Raw genomic sequence first — 23,403 nt, forward strand, 5'->3', positions numbered from 1 at the left:
CAATAAACAAACGTTTTCTTTGCTGGAATGCATTTATTTGAAAATTGTGAGAGAAACTAGATATCTATTTTGGTTTGTCCGACCCGTGGAGTCAGCAATAACACAATAAATAAAAACAATTATTGTTACAGAACATGTTTTTTCTACAACACACAACAACAAGAAAGTCACAGTTGAGTAGAAATGTCTTTTTTTCTGCTGGGGTTTAAAATAAGGCCCGCGCTCAGAGGCACGCATGTTTGGAGACATTCACTGTCCGAATGAAATGTATTTATTAAGAGGCTGCAGATTAACATGTGTCGTGCAAATTACACTTCTGAAAAAACAGCAGATACGAAACTGAGATTAAATTAAATGGGTTTTTCACACTTTTAGGCAGTGAGCGATGGATCACTGTGTACAGTAAAATATGATTTGCCTTCTTTACAAGAGAACGAAAGCCTTGGTGAAGTTCTTCAGTCTGTAAAAAGGAATTTACTTTGGATCTCCAACAGTGTTTGCAATGTCCGTAGCAAGGCCTTCACGGAGAGAGACACCTCTTCAGAAACAACTTCTCTTTACAGGAGTCCATTCTCTACCTCATCTGAACTTGAGGTAAGCTGGTATCGAGTAGTTGAAGAGCAGGAAGTCCATTCGGTACAGGTTGTACAGCTTCTTCTGGTAGAACGGGCTGATGTTGTTGAAGAACTGAGCCGCCATGTCTCCCGTGGTCCTGGTGCTTTTGGACGAGGAGGGGAAACTGACCTGGTTCTCTACACCCGCCAGCTGTAAGACGTATTGGGAGTCCTGCTCCAGCGTCTCGTATTTCCCCACCACATCGTAGTGGATGAGGCAGGGGTGACACAGCGAGTGCACCCTCTCCCAGTGCTCGTTGAAGGGCTCTTCTCGTTGGGTTGCCGGATCCACGAGGTAGTAAACAAACTCCTCGAAGGACACGTCGTTGCCTCGTTCCATGGCTTCCGGTTGAGGGTCTGGACGATGCCGACGCACTATCTTTGTGCCGTATCGTTTATGAAAAGCGGTGTTGTAGCTCCGCGTGAATTTGTTCCGGTACGCGGACACCAGGCGCTCAAATGGCTCTCGTACGAACACGAATTTGAGATAGGAGCGGAGACGTTGGTTGATCTGCGAGGTGGAATACTCCGAAAGAGTGCGGAGGTTTCCGGAGACGTGGGCCTCGTTGGCGGGGATTGACAGGGGGTCTCTGAGGGAGCCGGAGACCCCCGTGAGGACCATGAGGACACGCTTCCAATTGGTGCAGGCCACTTTGGGCACGTAGCAGTACAGCAGGCCGTGCTGGTCGTCCACGATGACGTGCTTCAGGTCCTCGGGGATCAGGACCCTGCGTTTACGAGTGTAAGAGCGACAGGCTTCTTCTAGAACCTCCCGACGACCCTGATGGATCGCCTGCACCCCCGACTCCATCTGCAGGGAGAAGGAGAAGAAGGAGAATCAAACAGGAGGAACTATTGATCTGCAGGAAACCCTAAAGCTATCACTAGTAGCATGTACTGCTGTGGACAGGGGCAGCATGTTTTTTAGCCGCCCTAAAAAATCCCTATCAGTTTAAATGTAGGCTATGATATATTTAAAAACAATTATCTTTGAAGTCAGCAGCCATTTTAACTCGCAAAACATGGAAGGTGCTGTTCTACCGCTGCCTCAATAGGTTAGTTAGTTTGGGGTATTGTGTGACTACAGTGATTTAGAGGGCTGATACACAAACAAGCTTTCCTTTAGACCACTAACCCCCGTGTTCTGCAAAAAGAAAGTTGGGGAAATATCTTCCTATACCTTTGACCCAGTTTATCAGTTTGCCATCACTGAGCACAGGCCTGCAACCTCGGGCTGCTCTCAGTGTTTTGTCTCCCTATTCCTGCCTGCATGGCGTCAGCTGATAGATAGAAGTGTTATTATAGTGCTTTATCTTGTTATGTGTTGATTATGCTCTCAGAACTGGCTGAACACACGGGTCTGGGGGAGAGATCTGCAGCACAAGCTCCAAATAAACCATCAGTGTTTGCCATCAAAGTTCCAGCTCTCCTCGTGTCTCTCTGAGTCTCCATTGCTTCAGGAGTTTCCATCACACAAAGTAAAAATATTAGGGCTGTCAAACGATTAACATTTTTAATCAGATTAATCACAGCTTTAAAATTAATTAATCAGATTAATCACCATTTGAACTATGTCCAAAATATGCCATTTCTTTATGTATATTGTTGGAATGGAAAGATAAATGAAAGAAGGCGGATATATCCATTTAACATACAGTATGTTTATTATAACATTGTTCTGTGTGTCAAAATGAAAGACAGCCCACACACCTATCAATCATCAAACCGTGGGGTCTTATTTCATTACGTGTTGATTTTCTATCAACACGTAATATTGTATCGATGTATATAGAGATGTACCGCAAAAGTATTCTCCGTCAGGACTTCCTGCAACAACACCACGCCGTTATCTTGATTCTGATTGGCCAGAAGACATTATCAAACATGCTCTATTGGGAAGACGATCACTACGTGACAAAAGTTTTCAAAACCGTTTCGAGTCATCGGTATTTCCAGACAAGTGGCTGAAATCAATCTTACTAACTGCTGTCTGTGCAATTTACTCCGCGCGAGTTTGCGGACTTTATTTTGCTTACTTAACATCATTTTTCAAGGTGGGGCTAAGCTATTTCTTGGCATGGCTGTAGCCTATCCCAGCCATACCCTGGCGCTGCCACTGGTGGGATGTATGGGGCGGGCCATTCTGCGCATGCGTTAAATATTTTAACGCAATTAATTTAAAAAATGAATTACCGCGGTTAACGCGATAATTTTGACAGCATTAAAATATATTGTTTTGACAATGGAGTCTGCTGGCTTTAAAGCAATTAGAAAAAAAGCTATTGCTAATCTACATCTAAGCTGGGCTCTGGTTTCAGACAGAGGGTGAAAAGAGGTGCTGCAGCACAGGCAGTATGAGAACAATAAAGAGCTTTTTGAACATTAAAGCAAGGAGACATTACATTGCATTTAGCTGAAGCTTTTATCCAAAGCAACTTACAATAAGTGCGTTCGACCAACAAGATACAAACTTGAAGAAAACAGAATCATATAAGTTCATCAGGTTTCATAGAGCCGAACATTTCAAGTGCTACTCAACTGGCTTTAGATAAGCCAGTCCTTTGTTAGTAATTCCATCACTCAAGTGGAGTCGAAAGAGATGAGTTTTCAGTTTGCGCAGCAAGATGTCCCAGTAGAGAGACTAAGTACAAATATGAACCTGAGATGAGCGTAATGTCCTCTTTAAAATCTCTGAGAAAGTATCTTTCCAGATCTCTCTCCTCTGGAGGTCTTAATCGTGGTCCATCCCCATCATACTGCTTTAATTAAAGTCATGAGCTCGTTCAGCTTGGCCTCCTCGTGGCACAGACGTCTTATTAACTTCTCTCCTTTGCTCAGCCCGGCTCACCACTGAGGCCCTGGTTTGACTCGCTGCCGGACGCGATGTGTGGCTCTGTGTTTCCTGGCAGACTTCGGAGCATCAAGGAAACTCCAGACCGGCCAAAGACTGCAGAGCCAACACTGTCAAATAATCAAAAAGCTGCACTCATATTTAGGCCGAGAATCAGAAGGCAACGAAATCCAAATGTTTTAAAATATATTCAATGCAAACAAATCAGGTAGAGTGTTGAATACATGACTTTAATTATTTTTAAAATATCTTAAATTACAGTTTTATGTTTGCATGTGGCCACAAGGTGGAAGTTTTAATGCATTAGTTCCACATGTGATGCAATATGCAATCCTGGCCTAATTTGAATGTCAAGGGTTGTTTGCTTTTTGGTACTTTGGGGGTTATCTCTCGTTACAGGACTGTTTAAAACTGCACTTATTCTTATTTTTTGTTTTACTTTTATAGGGAAAGAGGGTCTTGTAGGGACAAAAGGGATTTTCAAACTCAACAAGATAACTCTCAGCTCTGAAGCTAAATTGTTGGGTATTTTTTGGAACCATTATATTTGGATTTTAAAGAAACAATAATCAAAAACATTGATAAGTATAAAGGTTAAATATAACATCTTTGATGGTCCAACTGAATTTATTTTGTCAGCTGCAGGTGTTATAGCCCAGTGTTTTTCAAAGTGGGGGCCCCGACCCCCCGGGGGACGCCAGGGGGGGTCACTCAAATTAATTTTTTTTTAGATGTTATTAATAACTGCATATCTATCAATCTATGTGTCCTTTGATGCCAATCTTTTCATATTTTTGTTTTTTAATCACACGACCGCCCTTCAAGCCAATCAGAATCGAGCTGAGAGTGAAAATCAGCTCAGCTTTTGGAGCAAGTGAGAGCTCGTGAATGTTTCGCTCTGCAGCTGGATGAGAGACACGGATGTAGCAAATGTCGCAGAATTGTTTGCATACATCAGATTTATTTCAGAAGACAACTTTGTTGTGGAAATATTATTTTGCAAAGCACTGGAAGTTAGGACCACATGAAGAGACATTTTCCAAGTTTTAGATGAGTACATCATCTCAAACGGACTTGACAGGTCTCGTTGTGTGGGTGTGTGTTCAGATGGGGCAGTGGGGCTATGACAGGCAAAGAAAGCGGAGTGACAGCTTCGATCAGGCAGAAGGTCCCAAATGTAGTGGCAACGCATGCATGCTCCATCGGGAGGCACTTGTACACATAATAAAAAAAAAAAAAGATTTGCAACAAGTGGGTCCCCGCCAGAGGATAATGCTATATGGGGGTCCTTGGCATGGCAAAGTTTGGGAACCCCTGTTATAGCCTGCAGGCCATTATACTCCATTTCCATCACTTAGCATTACATTTAATTAACTGTTGCACATCAAAGAATACGGAAGAGGATTAGGGCGACACTTGATTTATGTTCTGAAAATAAGTGAATAACAGATTGAAATGTGTACGTACAGTATGTCTCTTTCTCATGCAGGTGGCCTTTCTTTCTGCGATAGAGGATTAGGATCACATGAGATTTTATTTCTGAGATAAGTGTCAGAATTACGAGAAATAAATCTGAGAAAAAATTATTCTGACTTTAATCTAAAAAAATGTCTCAATTCTGAAACTTTAATGTAGAAGTCTGACTCTAATCTCAGAGATAAAAGAAATACAAACCGCTAAGATCTCAAATAAATGTTAACACATGACCCTAATCCTCTTCCATAGAAAAAGGCCTGATGCATGAGAGAAGAGAATCTGTATGTTCACATCTCACTCTCACATTACTGGACTTTGCTTCCCCTCTCACCCTGACAGCTTAGTGTCCACTCTCTTCCTACTGTTGAGGAAGCGCTTGTGGAAAGAAACCAAAGAAACATCACAAGCCATTAAAAACAAATGATGTGAGCTGGAGTTGGTTTGTTTTCTGGCATTTCCACGTTCCTTCTCCTCATAGGGAGATTTAACTGGAACCATCTGTGAGAGTCTTTCAGCTCTACAGAGTCACAGGAACAGGGAATATAATGAGCCAAACCCATGGGGCGTTTAATAGAGAACAATCCCCTTTAATTTACAAAAGATAAACTGTATTACACTCAACCACAACAATTGTTCTGTGCAAAGGATCTAATAAAAGAGTCATGTTGATTTATCTCTATTGAATTTGTTTTATTTGTTACATAACAGCTGTCCAAAGCGTCTTACGATCAGTATCAGAGCAGCCAGTGAGGCAGAGGCTCCATTGTTACTATCACAGTGAGACATGCCTTTGTTTACTTCTGTAACATAACGAAACCACTATGCAACAATCGTGTTTCTCTTGGCTAGCGCTCCAACACATTGTACGTGACCAGAAGTGCGTCAGTCACCATTACGTCTAATTAAATGTATGCTTGTATTTGTTGGAAAAATCATCAAAAATGTGATATAATGCTTGGGTCATGGTGATCCATTATGGGTTTATAGTGATTAGATTTCACAGCTGACTGAAAAGAATAAGACATAGCAAAAGGTGAATAATGTTTAGGGAGTAGAGATCAATACCAGATGAATCTTTGCAGACCGATACGTCAGTTTGTTTTGGACCAACAAAAAATAAATAATACTTTATTGGATACAGTAATGTCTGCAAAGCCTAAAGCCACAACAGTTTGCCTCCATTGGACTCCTTTGTTTACTTCAGGTACGTAGTGACATTACTACGTAATAATTGCGCTTCTATTGGCTAGCGCTCCAACACATTGTACCTGATAGGCTTGGGGGCGGGACATCTCTAAGCGGTTGACCAATCACAACAGAGCCGGCCAGCTAACCAATCAGAGAGAGATTGGGCTCTGGTTTCAGACAGAGGGTGAAAAGAGGTGCTGCAGCACAGGCAGTATGAGAACAATAAAGAGCTTTTTGAACATTAAAGCATGGAGACATGTCCCAGTAGAGACACTACATACTGATATACACCTGAACATCAGCTGGAGAGGACTCTTTAAAGTAGAGACACTACATACTGATATACACCTGAACATCAGCAGGAGAGGACTCTTTAAAGTAGAGACACTACATACTGATATACACCTGAACATCAGCAGGAGAGGACTCTTTAAAGTAGAGACACTACATACTGATATACACCTGAACATCAGCAGGAGAGGACTCTTTAAAGTAGAGACACTACATACTGATATACACCTGAACATCAGCAGGAGAGGACTCTTTAAAGTAGAGACACTACATACTGATATACACCTGAACATCAGCAGGAGAGGACTCTTTAAAGTAGAGACGCTACATACTGATATACACCTGAATATCAGCAGGAGAGGACTCTTTAAAGTAGAGACACTACAAACTGATATACACCTGAACATCAGCAGGAGAGGACTCTTTAAAGTAGAGACACTACATACTGATATACACCTGAACATCAGCAGGAGAGGACTCTTTAAAGTAGAAACACTACATACTGATATACACCTGAACATCAGCAGGAGAGGACTCTTTAAAGTAGAGACGCTACATACTGATATACACCTGAACATCAGCAGGAGAGGACTCTTTAAAGTAGAGACGCTACATACTGATATACACCTGAATATCAGCAGGAGAGGACTCTTTAAAGTAGAGACGCTACATACTGATATACACCTGAACATCAGCAGGAGAGGACTCTTTAAAGTAGAGACACTACATACTGATATACACCTGAACATCAGCAGGAGAGGACTCTTTAAAGTAGAGACACTACATACTGATATACACCTGAACATCAGCAGGAGAGGACTCTTTAAAGTAGAGACACTACATACTGATACACACCTGAACATCAGCAAGAGAGGACTCTTTAAATTCTCTAAGAAAGTATCTTAGCTTAAGGTTAAATTCAGGGTGGAGGAATGTGTGGCAGCAGAGGAAATTAAGGCTTTATGATTGATTAGGAGCTCCAAACAAGCCTCACACTATCAGCTAATTTTTAATTTAATTTGTTAAATGACATTCACTGGCATCAACGTCTCATAACATGGAGGATATTTAGGGCTACTAATTAGGGCTGCACTAATATTCAAATGTAATCAGAAGTGCAATATTTAAATAGCAAGATGTGTCGTTAAAGGGGCTCTATTGTTCTCTTTTGAGTCTTCCCTCCCCTGTAGTGTGTTCTATAGGTTTTAATGCATGTAAATGGTCCTGCATGTCACAATAGAGGCACTAAGGGTACGTCCACACGGCAGCGTTGCATGCTTCAACGGAGACGCTTCCCATTCACTGTTAATGGGGTGACGTCAAGCTTTGCTGAACTGCTCGCTTCGAAAGTTGAGAAAGGTTCAACTTTGAAGCGTTGACGGAAGCGCCAGCCAATCAAATCATATGCCAGTACAAGCTCTAGCCAATTAAACCGTGTGCTTGTGTGTCCGGGGCGGGAGATGAATGTGACTGGTTGTTGGTCGCACGCCAGACACGCCCACCGGCAAGCTTCAACGCGACGCTGCCGTGTGGACGTAACGTAAATGAGCTGTTTGAGTCTAGACTGACACAGAGGCCCAGTGGTAGTTGAAATCCGTATTTCTCTCATTACTTTCCCTTCCTGTCTAACTGTTAATGGTCTCCTTGTGCTGTAAAAGAAGAGCACTTAGACCAATAAAAACCAGACTGCTTTGAACATTTTATGCCTCTGCCTCTCCAACTAAATGTGTTTCCTCTCTCCCAGACACACCAAGAGTTTGCTATTCAGCAATCTTACAACACACTATTCCCCACCCTAACATTGTATACTATAGAACAGTATCAAATCAGAACGTCCTTACCACATTCAATCAATATTATGTCAACATAGCTGTGTGTGCCTTGAACAGCAGATTTTAATAAGACAGCTTTTCCCATAAAGGCGCCAATTTAATTCATCACACATGCTGTGATATCGCCTCTATACTGTCTGGAATATATACATGAAACAATGCTTTTATAATGATATCGTTTTCCTGCTCTCATCAAATGCACCTCTTATATAACTGAGCTTATAGTCTTACAAACCAGTAAATCCTACACAATAACTGTCACTGCAGTAATCCAAAAGAGATGGCTGACCTTTTTTTCCGTTTGTGGGATAAAGCAACTTCAAAGAGATCCTAAATATCACAACTGTCCAGATGAACCACTTATCAGCTCATAGAAAGGAGATATGGTGCTCAAGGTTTAACAGAGATTGTATCCATGGGCTGTGTATGTCTTTATATGGGCTGGTGGGTATCAGATGGATTTCATTTGATGTATTGCTGAACGGGGAAATTCTTGCATATATTCTTCTTACATATCAACTCCTGGCTTCTGTTGGAGGGTCATTGGGATCCTAGCCATGGACTATTTGTTTGAACAAGCTGAATTGTGGGCCTTTTGTTGTCTCAATGATTTAAAAGGTATGCCTTAAAAACTGTTGTTTACCTTCCTGATGAGTTGAGATGTGTCAGTAGTTGTAAAACATTACTATAAATACTAAGAAGAAACCAAATGTGTCACAAATGCTATTATATGATGAATAGATTTGGAAAAAGGTTCCTGTGTCTGATTGGCTGGGCGGAATGCAAACCACGCCCCGTCAAACTCCCAAAAACTTTTGTGAAGCCGCCATTTTATTATCCTTGCATAGCATTATTAGCATTAGCATTAGCCCAGCGCAGAAACGCAGAGAGACTAACTTATGACAACACAAAATAAAACATGGGAGCGGTGGAGATGAGGAGGTGTCGGCGTTCTGGCCGTTTACTCTGAAGGCTTCAGTAGAAGCTGCTGGGAGTCCCAGCAGCTTCTACTGAAGCCACTCCCCAACCCAGGGGACTTCCGCCCGGGGACTTCGGGCGGCAGTATACGCCGTGAAGTTGTTTGCGGCCTGCCAGTAAACCCAAAGCAGAAGAAGAAGAAGTGACGTCAGCGGCTTCATTTGCCTAATCCTCCCCCAGGGACTAATTTCCGGTGTGAACGCGATCTGTACTTAGTTCATGAGAACTAAAGAGTTCTCAGGAACCTTTGTGGGAAAAGTACTTGGTGTGAACGCGCCTATTGGTTTATGTATAATTAAAAGGGTTTTCTCTCACACACACAACTATTTGATAATGAATCGAAGTGTGAGTCTTCAGCTGTCTCTCTCAAAATATACTTTTGTCTATAAAAATGTGTGTCGTCTAACTACTCACCCTTTAATCATCTGGAAAAAAACTTAAAGAACTGACTTTTGAAATGCATCTATGGGAAGAAACCTGTGTTGGTTGCCAATCCATACAGAACATACAACAATAGAGACACTCCCTCTGGAGGACACACAGGGATTTTGGCCTTTGCAGACCATTGACATGCACTAAAACATACATTACAAACTACAGGATAAGGAAAATCCCTAAAAGCATACTAGGGCCTCTTTCAGTGTCGCAACAGTGTGTGTGTGTGTGTGTGTGTGTGTGTGTGTGTGTGGGTGTGTGTGTGTGTGTGTGTGTGTGTGTGTGTGTGTGTGTGTGTGTGTGTGTGTGTGTGTGTGTGTGTGTGTGTGTGTGTGTGTGTGTGTGTGTGTAAAGGCCTTATGACTTAATAAAAGTGATGCTGCAGACTGTGGGGAGAGAGGACTCACCTGGTCTCCATCGTAAAGCGTTTGCAGAGGACTCCTCCTCGACTTGTGACCGCTGCTTCTTTCACTGAGGGGCTCCGAGCCTGAGGAACAAGACACACCATGAAACCTGACTGAAGGATCTTTCATAGCAAACGGAGTTAAAGGTCCCCTATTATACTGTTTTTCATCAATATATTATAGCTCTCAGATATATACAGAACATGTCTCTGAAGTGTTTGGCTCCAAACACCAAACAGATCATTGCAGCATTACCCATAATCCCCTCTGTTTCAGCCCTGTTTCCAAAGTGCTGATTCTCTGTCTGTTACTTTAGATGAAAATAAGGAGCCTGATTGGCTAATGGTTACACAAGACAAAACATCGTTATGACATCATCAAGTGGCCAAAATCTGATCAGCTCATTTTCAGACAGGTTTTTATAGAAATGGATCAAAAAGAGAGAGAATCTTTGTTCCTGAAACTTTCAGAGTCTCTTTACACAGAGGGGACACATGTTGATGTAGAAGAGACATGAAGAAGAGGGGACACAAGTTGATGTAGAAGAGACATGAAGAAGAGGGGACACATGTTGATGTAGAAGAGACATGAAGAAGAGGGGACACATTTTGATGTAGAAGAGACATGAAGAAGAGGGGACACATGTTGATGTAGAAGAGACATGGAGAAGAGGGGACACATGTTGATGTAGAAGAGACATGGAGAAGTGGACTTTGCATAATAGGTGACCTTTAAGATAAAGCAACATAGAGAAATTGATCATAACATGGCATGGTGAGACATTCATTTTAACAATAAGCTCCACAAAGAAGTAGAAAATAAAATGAGAGCAGATGGAAGACAAGAAGATATACATAACGCAAGAAACGACTCAATGGCGATGACAAAAGATAAAGAAACTGAAATATTCAAGACTAATTTACTACAAGTCTTTCTTATTGGTTGAAAGATGTTTGTAAAAAGCATGAACCAATCAATGATCAACTTAAAAAGGGACACATTTTAAGACTGGTTTTACTACTTTTTTCCCAACGTACAAATCAGTAAAAACACCCATCACTCTCAGAGCAAGTCATTCGCCAGCAAAGATCACTAACGTAGTGTGTAGCTCTTCAACACTAGAACACAGTAGAAGGAAACGGAAAACAAACTGTGGGCTATACCACAGAGGATAGAAATATGTGCATGGGAACAATAATGACAAACATATTGGTTTGTTGTTGCCAGTGTTCAAATGTGCAGGCCAGCAAAATACTTCTGCCAGACTCTGCATGACGGAGAGGAGCAGAGAGAGACGAAAAGACTGAGATTAGATCTGGGTGTGTTGAGCTGGATGATCTTCCACCTCAGCGTCAGATTACACGGCTCACACAGTATCACAGGTTCATTTGGGCAACCACAGTGTGTGTTCTGAGAAGAGCTAAAATTACATATTTTCGTCGGGCAAACCGCAGAAATTAGCATCGCACTACATTAGTTCCTTCGACAGAGAGGCAATAGGACTTATCCATTGCATCTTGGATAACTACAGAAAATAAGCTACAAAGCAAACGGATATTGATGTTACTTCCATGTTTTATCAAGCATAATCAAATTATTGTTAAAATGTATAGATGAAATGTGCTAATGCTAACATTAGCAGTGTTTCCCCCCGCTAAGAAAAGCCAGAGGCCCCTTAACCTATTCGGGTGGTCCATGCATCCACCCCCCCTCAAATAAGATAATACATGCGAGTTCATGGCTACTATAGACAATGTTCTTGTTGCTCTGTGTTGCGTTGTTAATGAGTGACACAAACCGGAGTTGAGGATCTGTGGGGTTCATTCTCCCAAAAATATAATTTACAATTCAGGCATTTAGCAGACGCCTTATTCCAAAGCGATTTACAATGACCAATTACAGGGACATTCTCCGTGGAGTAACCGAGGGCTAAGTGCGTTACTCAAGGGCACACTAGTAGTGGTGTTCCAGGCAGGATTTGAACTCGCAACCTTCCGATCATCAGCCCACCTCACTATCCATTAGACCACCAAAAAAAAAAAAAAAAAAAAAAAAAAAAAAAAAAAAAAGATTTTAATAATAATAATATATATATTTTTTTTTATGAGATCCATTTGTGGCGGACGATATTTTATTTTGGCGGCCGCCACAAATAAATCAATGTATGGGAAACACTGATTAGGCTATAACTAAACTATACTACGGTCACATGACTTCATGAGACTACAACTGAGCTGAAGGCGGGATTGTGTTTGATAAAATGACATTTTTTAAGACACGTAAAACTCACAAGTTGGGTATTAGATTACATATTTTGTCTCGTAGAATAAATCTCTTCAGCTTGTGTCAACCACAGACCTTATTTCGGGAATCTTACTAAAACCCCGTTTAAAAAACACATTGACTTCTGACTGTTATACAGACAGGCAAAAAGGGCTGTCATGATATCCACTTTTGTACTTGGTTTTGCAATAAAACCCAGTGATAGAGACACAATTCATAGAAAGAGAAAAACACAGAAGTCCCTGAGCAAGCCCTGCCAACGGAATAAATATCTGCAAACAACCCAGAGGCTGAGGGTAGGGAATAAGCTGAGAGAACAAAATATGTCTCAACTTCTCATTTCACAGATCCTATTCTGCACTGTCATCATTCAAACAAAGATGAAAAAATCCCATTCCTCTCAAGATGTTTTTATTGCTTTCAGCGAGCCTTATTAAATAATCCACATACACTCTCAGTCATTACGCTCCAGAATAGCTTGGACAGCAATAAAATGTGTCATCTGTACGCAACTGAGGTGACAAGAACATGGGACTTTATTCTAATTAGTGGCATTGATTCAAGAGCCCAACCACGCCAAGAGAACGAAGCACTGACCATTATAGAAAGACTCAGCTGAGGGACCATGTGTGTGTGTGTGTGTGTGTGTGTGTGTGTGTGTGTGTGTGTGTGTGTGTGTGTGTGTGTGTGTGTGTGTGTGTGTGTGTGTGTGTGTGTGTGTGTGTGTGTGTGTGTGTGTGTGTGTGTGTGTGTGTCTGTGTGTGTGTCTGTGTGTGTGTCTGTGTGTGTGTGTGTTACCTTTTCCACACTGTTGTGTGAGCAGGCCAGTCATGTGTGCCAAGCAGCTTATGAGCTGTAAACTCACTGACACACTCATGGTGCAGACAGCCTATGAGACATATGCAGTGCTGACCGTTCAGTCATGACCAAACTATGGAGGAATAAATTATTTCATAAGAATACAAAGCAGTTCTTATAAGTAAAAGGTCTCTGAGTTATTTGCCATTTCAAAGTTATGGCAATTGCTTTCTATCCATCACAGTGGACAACTTGGTCTGTATCATGAGACGGCAAAAACAAGCTTCAAATCATTGATTCTAAAAGTTAGAATGACATAGTAACTTTAACAACAAGGCTAGTTGGTGCTGCTATAGCCTGCAAGCTAACTGCTAATATACTGTATTAATCAGCCAGCTAACACTAGTCAGTCAAATAAGCTTCTTCTTCTGATTCTCCTTCCTTTCCTGCTTTTTAACCACTATTTTATTCAATAGGGAAAATAAATCTCTCTAAGCTAGCATGCTTGCTAGAAGTCAGTTAGCTAACAGCGAGCTAACAGTTCTTGGTCACTCAGAAAACACTATAGTTTACACATTGTATTCAAAATACCTTTTATTGGTAGGCCTACTATTTACATCTGTCTCACAACTGTCAGCAAACCATTGGTTGAGGAGTAGTTTTTACTCTAACAGAGGAGATTAAATAACTGACACACAATTTACACATTATGATAGCTTTCTGTATTTTGAACTCTCTGGCTCTCCTTCAAAGTAAACGTAAAATAACGGCGTAACGGACCATTGATCTAGATAGATGTATAGATTCAATGATAAACGATCCACAAGAATGAATGTAAGGCTAAAACTTAAATGAATATCGTCATCTTTAATGTGCACCTTTGTTTTGAAATCCCTATTCTGTATCACCGTTTTCGTCCGAGTGCAAATCCTCCTTAAACTTTTAATCATTGCTATCAGCCAGGAAGATAATGGAAAAAAGTCAATAAAAAACCCAATGAGGACATCGTGAAATCAATCAGCAGGGTGGACATCATTTGGTTTTGCAAGAATATATGAGTCAACAGACAAGACACAATGAAACAATCCCTCCTCAAGATGAACTGCTCAGGAAGCTAAACAAACCTCAACTGAATGATATTGAAAGAATCAATATAATAACGGACCGGAATTTAAACCAATACTGTCAAGATGGCTTGCTTTTTGTCAAGCGCATGAACTCAAGATAAGATCAGATGTACTTTATTGATCCCAATTTGGGACATTTTTGCTTCGCAGCAGCATGACAAAACAAGGAGTTATACATTAGAGACATTTAAAGACTAGAAAAAAACTATTACAGATTTAAACATCTCAAATATAAATAACATAGCATTAAAAAAGTAGAAAGTACTTGAGACTTCACCAAAGTTACACTTGAGACTTCACCAAAGTTATACTTGAGACTTCACCAAAGTTACACTTGAGACTTCACCGAAGTTATACTTGAGACTTCACCAAAGTTACACTTGAGACTTCACCGAAGTTATACTTGAGACTTCACCAAAGTTACACTTGAGACTTCACCGAAGTTATACTTGAGACTTCAACAAAGTTATACTTGAGACTTCACCAAAGTTACACTTGAGACTTCACCAAAGTTATACTTGAGACTTCCTCTAAGTTACACTTGAGACTTCCTCTAAGTTATACTTGAGACTTCACCAAAGTTATACTTGAGACTTCCTCTAAGTTACACTTGAGACTTCCTCTAAGTTATACTTGAGACTTCCTCTAAGTTATACTTGAGACTTCCTCTAAGTTACACTTGAGACTTCACCAAAGTTATACTTGAGACTTCCTCTAAGTTATACTTGAGACTTCCTCTAAGTTATACTTGAGACTTCACCAAAGTTATACTTGAGACTTCCTCTAAGTTATACTTGAGACTTCCTCTAAGTTATAATTGAGACTTCCTCTAAGTTATACTTGAGACTTCACCAAAGTTACACTTGAGACTTCACCAAAGTTACACTTGAGACTTCACCAAAGTTACACTTGAGACTTCCTCTAAGTTATACTTGAGACTTCCTCTAAGTTATACTTGAGACTTCCTCTAAGTTATACTTGAGACTTCCCCAAAGTTACACTTGAGACTTCATCTAAGTTACACTTGAGACTTCACCAAAGTTATACTTGAGACTTCCTCTAAGTTATACTTGAGACTTCCTCTAAGTTATACTTGAGACTTCCTCTAAGTTACACTTGAGACTTCACCAAAGTTATACTTGAGACTTCCTCTAAGTTATACTTGAGACTTCCTCTAAGTTATACTTGAGACTTCACCAAAGTTACACTTGAGACTTCACCAAAGTTACACTTGAGACTTCACCAAAGTTATACTTGAGACTTCCTCTAAGTTATACTTGAGACTTCCTCTAAGTTACACTTGAGACTTCACCAAAGTTATACTTGAGACTTCCTCTAAGTTATACTTGAGACTTCCTCTAAGTTACACTTGAGACTTCACCAAAGTTACACTTGAGACTTCACCAAAGTTACACTTGAGACTTCACCAAAGTTATACTTGAGACTTCACCAAAGTTACACTTGACACTTCATCTAAGTTATAATTGAGACTTCACCAAAGTTACACTTGACACTTCATCTAAGTTATAATTGAGACTTCACCAAAGTTACACTTGAGACTTCACCAAAGTTACACTTGAGACTTCACCAAAGTTACACTTGACACTTCATCTAAGTTATAATTGAGACTTCACCAAAGTTGAACTCAATGCAAGTATTAAAGGTGGGGTAGGTAAGTTTGAGAAACCGGCTCGAGATACACTTTGTGTTATATTCCATGGAATGCTCTTAACATCCCGATAGCAATGAATATCTGAAGTGCTTTGACAAAAAATCCATAAAAAATTAATCTGTGGAAGCCGTGGCGCTGTAAAAAGCACGACCAATCATCTGAGCCGGCCCGGCTAAAGTAACTGGATGGCCTACCTGCCTGTCAGCCTTCCATCTGTGCACAAACTTATCTCGTGCCCTCATTGGTCATGTGCGCGTTCGTGTGTGTTGGAGGAGGGGCTCTGTAAGGAAGTGGCAGATTTGTTCCGGCTGTGTATTTTCAAATTCTAGCGCACTCGAGCTGGTTTCTCCAAAATGACCTACCCCACCTTTAAGTATGTCCTCTACAAGCAAATCTTCTATTCCCTGTGATTCAATTCATTGCAAGTGCTTTTTCAACCTTTAATTTATGCTGTTGTGTCCAGGCCTTATTGTTAATGACTCACAGTGCAAATGATGCCTTATTACACGAATGGACAGAGGAAGGTTTTGTCCTTCAGCTACTCAAGTAATGGGACCATCCTACAGTACACTGATTTATTGTCCAGTTTTCTAAACACATTACAACTTCCTTATGGAAACAACTGGTGATTTAGGAACACATTTAAAAACATGACCACTCCCAAAGCCCTCTTTTATACCTGGATTAAATAAAAGACCAGTCAGCAGAGTCTGAAATTATTTTGGATGTGACAAATACCCGGAGTTGAGATGGCACAGTGACTGAGCTCAAAGAGAGCATTGTGTGTCGTCACTGCCCTGCATTACTCAGCAAGCGATGAGGATCATAATCCACATTTTAAATGAAAGGTCCCCTGTTACACTGTTTTTCATCAATATATTACAGGTCTCAGATATATACAGAGCCTGTCTCTGATTGGCTGAAACACCAAGCAGATCATTGCAGCATTACCCATAATCCCCTCTGTTTCAGCCCTGTTTCCAAAGTGCTGATTCTCTGTCTGTTACTTTAGATGAATATAAGGAGCCCCTCCCCACGCCCCTCTGTTACCTCATTCACACCAACGCAACTCCGGTGCAAGCTCCGTGCTAGAGCTTTTCAGGTTCAGAACCGGTTCTTCGGTTTAGGTCCGGCTCTTTTCAAACTGCTCAGAGTCCGACTGACTGGTGCTGCGTCATTGCGTCATCGTTTGCGTCATGACGTAACCGTTTGCGTGCCTGCTTCATAAAGCCAAACCGCGCGGAAACCCCTCACAGCTGACACCGACAAAAACAACAATGGCCGATTGTGCTCCAGCTTCCTCTGTACCGCTTCGGAAGACCAGATTCCCAGCAGGTAGCTGGTCTCTTCAGTGGACCACTGCTGCTTGTTAAGTTTCTCCATCGTTGTGTACAAACTGGATAAAACGCCGGCTTTTTGTTGTTGTTCAGGAGTTGATCCCCCCCCCTGCCCCCGCCTCGACGTAAGCGTGACGTATGCGGTGCTTTTGCTCTGGCTGGACAATTTTTTGGTGCTTGAAACGAACCGGATTCCGGAGCTAAGAGGCGGCTCCGCTGCGGTGTGAACAGGAAAACCCGGTGCTTTTCAAGCTCCAGCTCCGAACCGGCCCTGAAACACCGTTGGTGTGAATGAGGTATGAGAGAGATTTGGTTAAAAAGAACACAATGGTGCTCTAGGAGGAGATTCAGGTGATAAGGGGCGGGGGGGAGGGGGGTTACCTTGGTTGCTGATTGGCTAATGGTTACACAAGCCAAAACATCGTTATGACATCATAAAGTGGCCAAAATCTGAACGGCTCATTTTCAGACAGGTTTTTATAGAAATGGATCAAAAAGAGAGAGAATCTTTGTTCCTGAAACTTTCAGAGTCTCTTTACACAGAGGGGACACATGTTGATGTAGAAGAGACATGAAGAAGAGGGGACAGATGTTGATGTAGAAGAGACATGGAGAAGAGGGGACACATGTTGATGTAGAAGAGACATGAAGAAGAGGGGACAGATGTTGATGTAGAAGAGACATGAAGAAGAGGGGACACATGTTGATGTAGAAGAGACATGGAGAAGAGGGGACACATGTTGATGTAGAAGAGACATGAAGAAGAGGGGACACATGTTGAAGTAGAAGAGACATGAAGAAGAGGGGACACATGTTGATGTAGAAGAGACTTGAAGAAGAGGGGACACATGTTGAAGTAGAAGAGACATGAAGAAGAGGGGACACATGTTGATGTAGAAGAGACATGAAGAAGAGGGGACACATGTTGATGTAGAAGAGACATGAAGAAGAGGGGACATGTGTTGATGTAGAAGAGACATGAAGAAGAGGGGACACATGTTGATGTAGAAGAGACATGAAGAAGAGGGGACACATGTTGATGTAGAAGAGACATGAAGAAGAGGGGACACGTGTTGATGTAGAAGAGACATGAAGTAGAGGGGACACATGTTGATGTAGAAGAGACATGAAGAAGAGGGGACACATGTTGATGTAGAAGAGACATGAAGAAGTGGATTTCTCATAATAGCTGACCTTTAAGTATTTCACACCTTGGATATCAGGTGAAGCAGAGAATGAAATACTGTGCATAGAAGAAGTTGGATAAAAAAGGGAAGAAATGTCTCCAAGAGCTATGGACTCGAGCCATGTGCTATTCTGACCAAACACTGTGTCAGCTGTTAGCTCAAATTCCTCCTCTGAGCAGATTCACCTAAGGCATATTGAAAGGAATCAGGAGTCCTGTTGGTTTAACCCTGTCTAGACCCAGATCTCCCGGCAGCTTTCCCCCTGGTTCGCACAGAAACCAGGGCTTCGGAAATGCAACATATAGAAAGGCCGATGTGTTCCTCGTGTCCGGGCCATAAACGGGGCTCTGTGTTTAGGTTCCACTGGGAAAACAGGGACCCCCTCCCCCTATTTGGCCTCTGCTGCCAATGAGAAACTCTACTGAGAGACACTGTACAAGGGAAAGCCTGATCCTTTCAGGCCACAAATGTGTGTGTAGAGGGTGTTCGTGTGCAGAGGCCTGTGGGTGGTGTAGTGTCAGCTCATGGGAAGAATAAAGAATGTGTGCAGATGTGATTTATGAGTCTTTCTGATCTCATTCAGAGGCAAAGGAAATGTTATTTTGATCATTTAGGTATCCTCAGGTGCGCCGTAAGGGGGTGAAAAGTTAGGACGATTCTAAGGGCCCGTGACTGACAGGGGCTCAAACCATTTTAGAACGTTAAGAACAAAATGTTTAAGTAACCAATGTGATATCTTTTCATGGGGCCCAAAATCCCTGGCGGCGCCCCTGGGTATCCTGTCACACATCCATGCACACCTGCACTCAATTTGAAAGTTGTGCAAAATGTCTTCCCGCAAACTAATAGGTTGATGTTCAAAAAACAACAACATAAGTGATAACATGTTTGATAAGCAGATGTTGCAACGTCTGTTCTTTCTGGATCCTCTCCAATGTTTAAATCATTAACTGGAGAGTTGACTGTCTGCCACACTCTGCTCAATAATCTGTTAAGTGCCTATCATGGGCTATGAATGCCTGCCAGTTATTGGAAAAAAATCCTAAAGAGTATTTTTGACAAAGTGATGCTACGGGCTACATCCTAATGTCAACATGCTAAAATGCTCACAATTAGGGATGTCCCGATCACCTTTTTTTGCTCCCGATCCGATTCAGATAATTTGATTTTGACAATCTGCCGATACTGATTTTTCCCGATCCGATCTTTATGCAATGCATTAAGAGATAAAAAGGTAACAGATAACGGCTGGTCATCCAACGCGATGAATTCAGCTATCTTGGCTGTTATTTTTTTGGGCCTTTTCACTGTTCTGAGGCAGTTTCTCTTTCCTTTTAAAAGTCTCTGAAAGTGTTGGTTGTTTCAGTGCCGTTACCTGAGTGGCCGCTGTGTACCCGTCGTGTTGTTGTTGGTATTTGTTTCCCAGCTGGCGTATTAGATTGGTCGTGTTGAACGTAGCTCTGTTCTTTCCACCACGCGGAACCACCGCCTTGCAAACATTGCATCTGGCTGTTACACTGCCTTCGCTTTCAATTTCATAATACTTCCAAACTCCTGACATTTTCTCTGTCTCGACTCCCGAGTCACCAACTGAACGTAGCCTCTCGTTAGCTTAATGCTACAATTAGACACTGCGCCCGCTCTGTTGCCAGATTTGAGAGAAATAAGCAAACCAGGTCTATGAAAACAAGCCCCAAAGAAGCAACACATACATGATGTTGTGTCATTTGAAACCAAAACCAAGGCCTCAGGATGACTTTAAGACTTGAACATGGTCATTTTTGTTTTGTAACATTCAATAAAATACAAATATTTTATATAAAAAAAATAAAAATAAAAATTCCTGATCCCCGATTTTTTTCTCCCGATTCCGATCTTTTGAAAATCACGTGATCGGATCGGGACATCTCTACTCAATGAAGACATTAAAATGCTGATGTTTAACATGTTGGCCTTGCTGTTAAAGCTGCTTTCAAACTGTCGAATGGGAAGATCACGAAAACTCAGCTGATGTTGATGTTAACGTTTTATGTTGGAATTACTGGAATTAATTAATTAACTGGAATACATTTTCCGAGAGATTTCCCCATCGTTGTTTTTGCTGCTCTTTATATTCCTCCTCCCAAAACAATTAGCTACGGGAATCTATTACTATTTACTTCAGTCATACTTTTCTTAGGGATCATAATTGGACTGTATCCAATGCATTTCACAACACAGGGTTGCACAACAACTCTAAATGATCATCTGGAGGCAACATGAAAACACTTTGATAATTGGAAGCGTTTTATAGGGTTTTTTCAAGTGGGAGATATTGAGGCTCCAACTCTGTAAAGTAAAACAAGAGGATGAAATAAACTGTGGTTTCTTGAGAAGCCACAGCTGCTGTATGTTGTAAACTGTGAAGAGACGGAGAACATCAGAGGCTGATGGGAATGGCTTTGGTTTGGAATTGGTCTAAAACCAAGGTATTGGCAAATTGTGTGTTCATGGATGAGATAACTGAATACTTTGACCCAATGGTGGTGCTAGAAAGAGTCAGAGGACAAGTCTTTAGGATTCATCCTAGACATACCATGGGATATGTATCCAGACATATTTAAGTCTGGATCAAAGTGATGAACCAACAGACTGATGTTAGTGTGACTAACCACACAGTCAGCAGCCCAAAGACTTGGGTAAAACAGAGTTGAGCAACACCAACATGGAAAGGATAAGCCTGAAAATCAAATCATGTCAGAATTTTGGCTCAGAAAGCAGATGGTGTCCAAGAAAGGAAAAAAAACTCCAGGCTATTTCCTGAATCCTACGCTCTTGCAGCTCTGTGTAATGAATACAGGATGATGGGACGGCGTTGTTTGAAACTCTTCAAACAAGGTATTCGACCACTAAAAAGGGGCAATTTGTATTAGAACACAATTTGTTAATACCTTGGTTTTAGACCAAATCCAAACCAAAGCCATTCCCATCAGCCTCTGATGTTCTCTGTCTCTTCACAGTTTACGACAAACAGCAACTGTAGCTTCTCTAGAAACCACAGTTTATAACTGAATACTTTGAAGAGTCAGAGGAACCACCAAAGTCTTTAGGATTCATCCTAGACATACCATTTTATATGTATCCAGATATATTTCACCCTGGATCATAAGGCGCTTTCACACCGGAGTACTTTTCCCAGGAATAGTTCCGATAGTTCTAGATTTTGCTTTCGCACCGAAAAGATCTGGAACTGGAACTAGAACCTAGTTCATGCAAACCTTTTCACTCCCTTTTCAGTCCCTGCTAGAGAGGTGGTACTTTCCTGGTGAGGAAAAGGTTCCAATTTCTGATTGGCTGGGCGAATTGCAAACCACGCCCCGTAAAACTCAGAAAAGTTTTGTGAAACCGCCATTTTATTTGCTCGTATTAGCATTATTAGCATTAGCCCAGCGCACCAACAGAGAAAGACTAACTTATGGCAACACAAAATAAAACGTGGGAACGGTGGAGATGAGGTGTCGGCGCTTCTGGCGATTTACCCGGGACTTCGGGTGGCAGTATACGCCGTGAAGTTGTTTGCGGCCTGCCAGTAAACCCAAAGCAGAAGAAGAAGAAGTGACGTCAGCGGCTTCATTTGCGTAATCCTCCTTCAGGGACTTATTCCGGTGTGAACGCGATTTACTAGGACAGTTCTGGGACTAAAGAGTTTGGCGGGACTAAGTACTGGGAACTAAGTACGGCAAAGTACTTTGTGTGAAATGTACGAACAGACTCCTTTTACATTACATGACATGTCACTTGTTAGACGCTTTTATTCAACGCGACTTACATTATCAAAACTGTGGGCAATCCCTACAGGAGCAATTTGGGGTGAAGTGTCTCAGGGACACAATGCCATGCTGACTGCATTGGGGTTTGAACCTGTGCTACCCTGATCCGAACACCAACGCAAAAGACCACTGCGCCACACACCTTTTTTAGTGTGACAAACCACACAGTCAGCAGCCCAAAGACGTGCGTAAAACTGACTTCTGTAGAGTTGAGCAACACCAACATGGAAAAGACAAACCTACAAATCAATTTTGGCTTCAAAAGCAGATGGCCTCCAAGAAAGGAAAAAAAAAACTCCAGGGTATTTGCTGAATCATTCACTCTTGCAGCTCAGTGTCTTGAATATGCAGCTGGCTGGAGGCGAACAGTCTGAAACAGCAGGGCAACCTGGCCTGTCAGGCAATAAAAACAAGATGGTACAGGGTCTGACAGCAGAGAAGAGACTGAACTGATTGCATCTGGCAGCTCAAGGGTATGAAAATAGGGTCACAATGTTCCTTTGTGGATGTTGTGTTCTGTTTGTCATTAGACAATTGCGAAATCCACACATTTTCATGGGACATTGGGGACAGAGACGGATGCCATTTCCAAAATATGTCCAAAAAAGCCCTGGAGCATATTTGATTTTTGTATAGCAGGTGTTCCAAAGTATCTGAAATGCTGAACAGCACTTTTTAAGAGTCTTTTAGGGCATCAAGTCAAGCCCAGGCAAGGAAGGTATGAAGTCAGGGTACATCCCAACTACAGGGGTATTGGCAGGAGCCCCAAGGACCAAAAGATAAGTATTTTCTGCTTGTCTAGCAAGAATGTGTAAACCTGATCACATCTGTATCTGTCATGTTACTGGCTACATGAAGATCAGTGTTCCTGGGTTGTATTTTCTTAGAGAGGGGATCGTGTCATCGCAGTAAAAAATAACACATTCCAGAGCATGCTGTCTTTTTCCTCTTCTGTCCGTGTGTCTGTCTAAACTTTACAGAGAGACCGCAGCAGCCCTTGTAGTAAAGAAACCCGACAAAAACTCATCTCAATGACTCGTGTCTTCTGGAACAGAGTCAAAAATGCTTGTAACTCTCAAAGAAGGACAAAAATGTGTCAGACACGGCCAAAGTTTCTCGTA

At 41.6% G+C, this 23,403-nt stretch overlaps 1 protein-coding gene across 2 annotated transcripts in view; it reads right to left on the minus strand.

The window, feature by feature from the left end:
• Positions 1-9: 9 nt before the first annotated feature.
• Positions 10-23,403, minus strand: part of LOC307040358 (carbohydrate sulfotransferase 11-like) — a 28,748-nt gene continuing 5,354 nt past the window's right edge. For both annotated transcript variants that reach the window (XM_079683111.1, XM_079683112.1), the window contains exons 2-3: positions 10,073-10,152; positions 10-1,425 (exon numbers count right to left, since the gene is read on the minus strand). In XM_079683111.1, coding sequence (XP_079539237.1) covers positions 580-1,425; positions 10,073-10,152 — 926 coding nt within the window. In that variant the 3' untranslated portion in view covers positions 10-579. The remainder of the gene's footprint in view (positions 1,426-10,072; positions 10,153-23,403) is intronic.

This window comes from Notothenia rossii, assembly GCF_949606895.1.
Source record: "Notothenia rossii genome assembly, chromosome: 5".
NCBI lineage: Eukaryota > Metazoa > Chordata > Actinopteri > Perciformes > Nototheniidae > Notothenia > Notothenia rossii.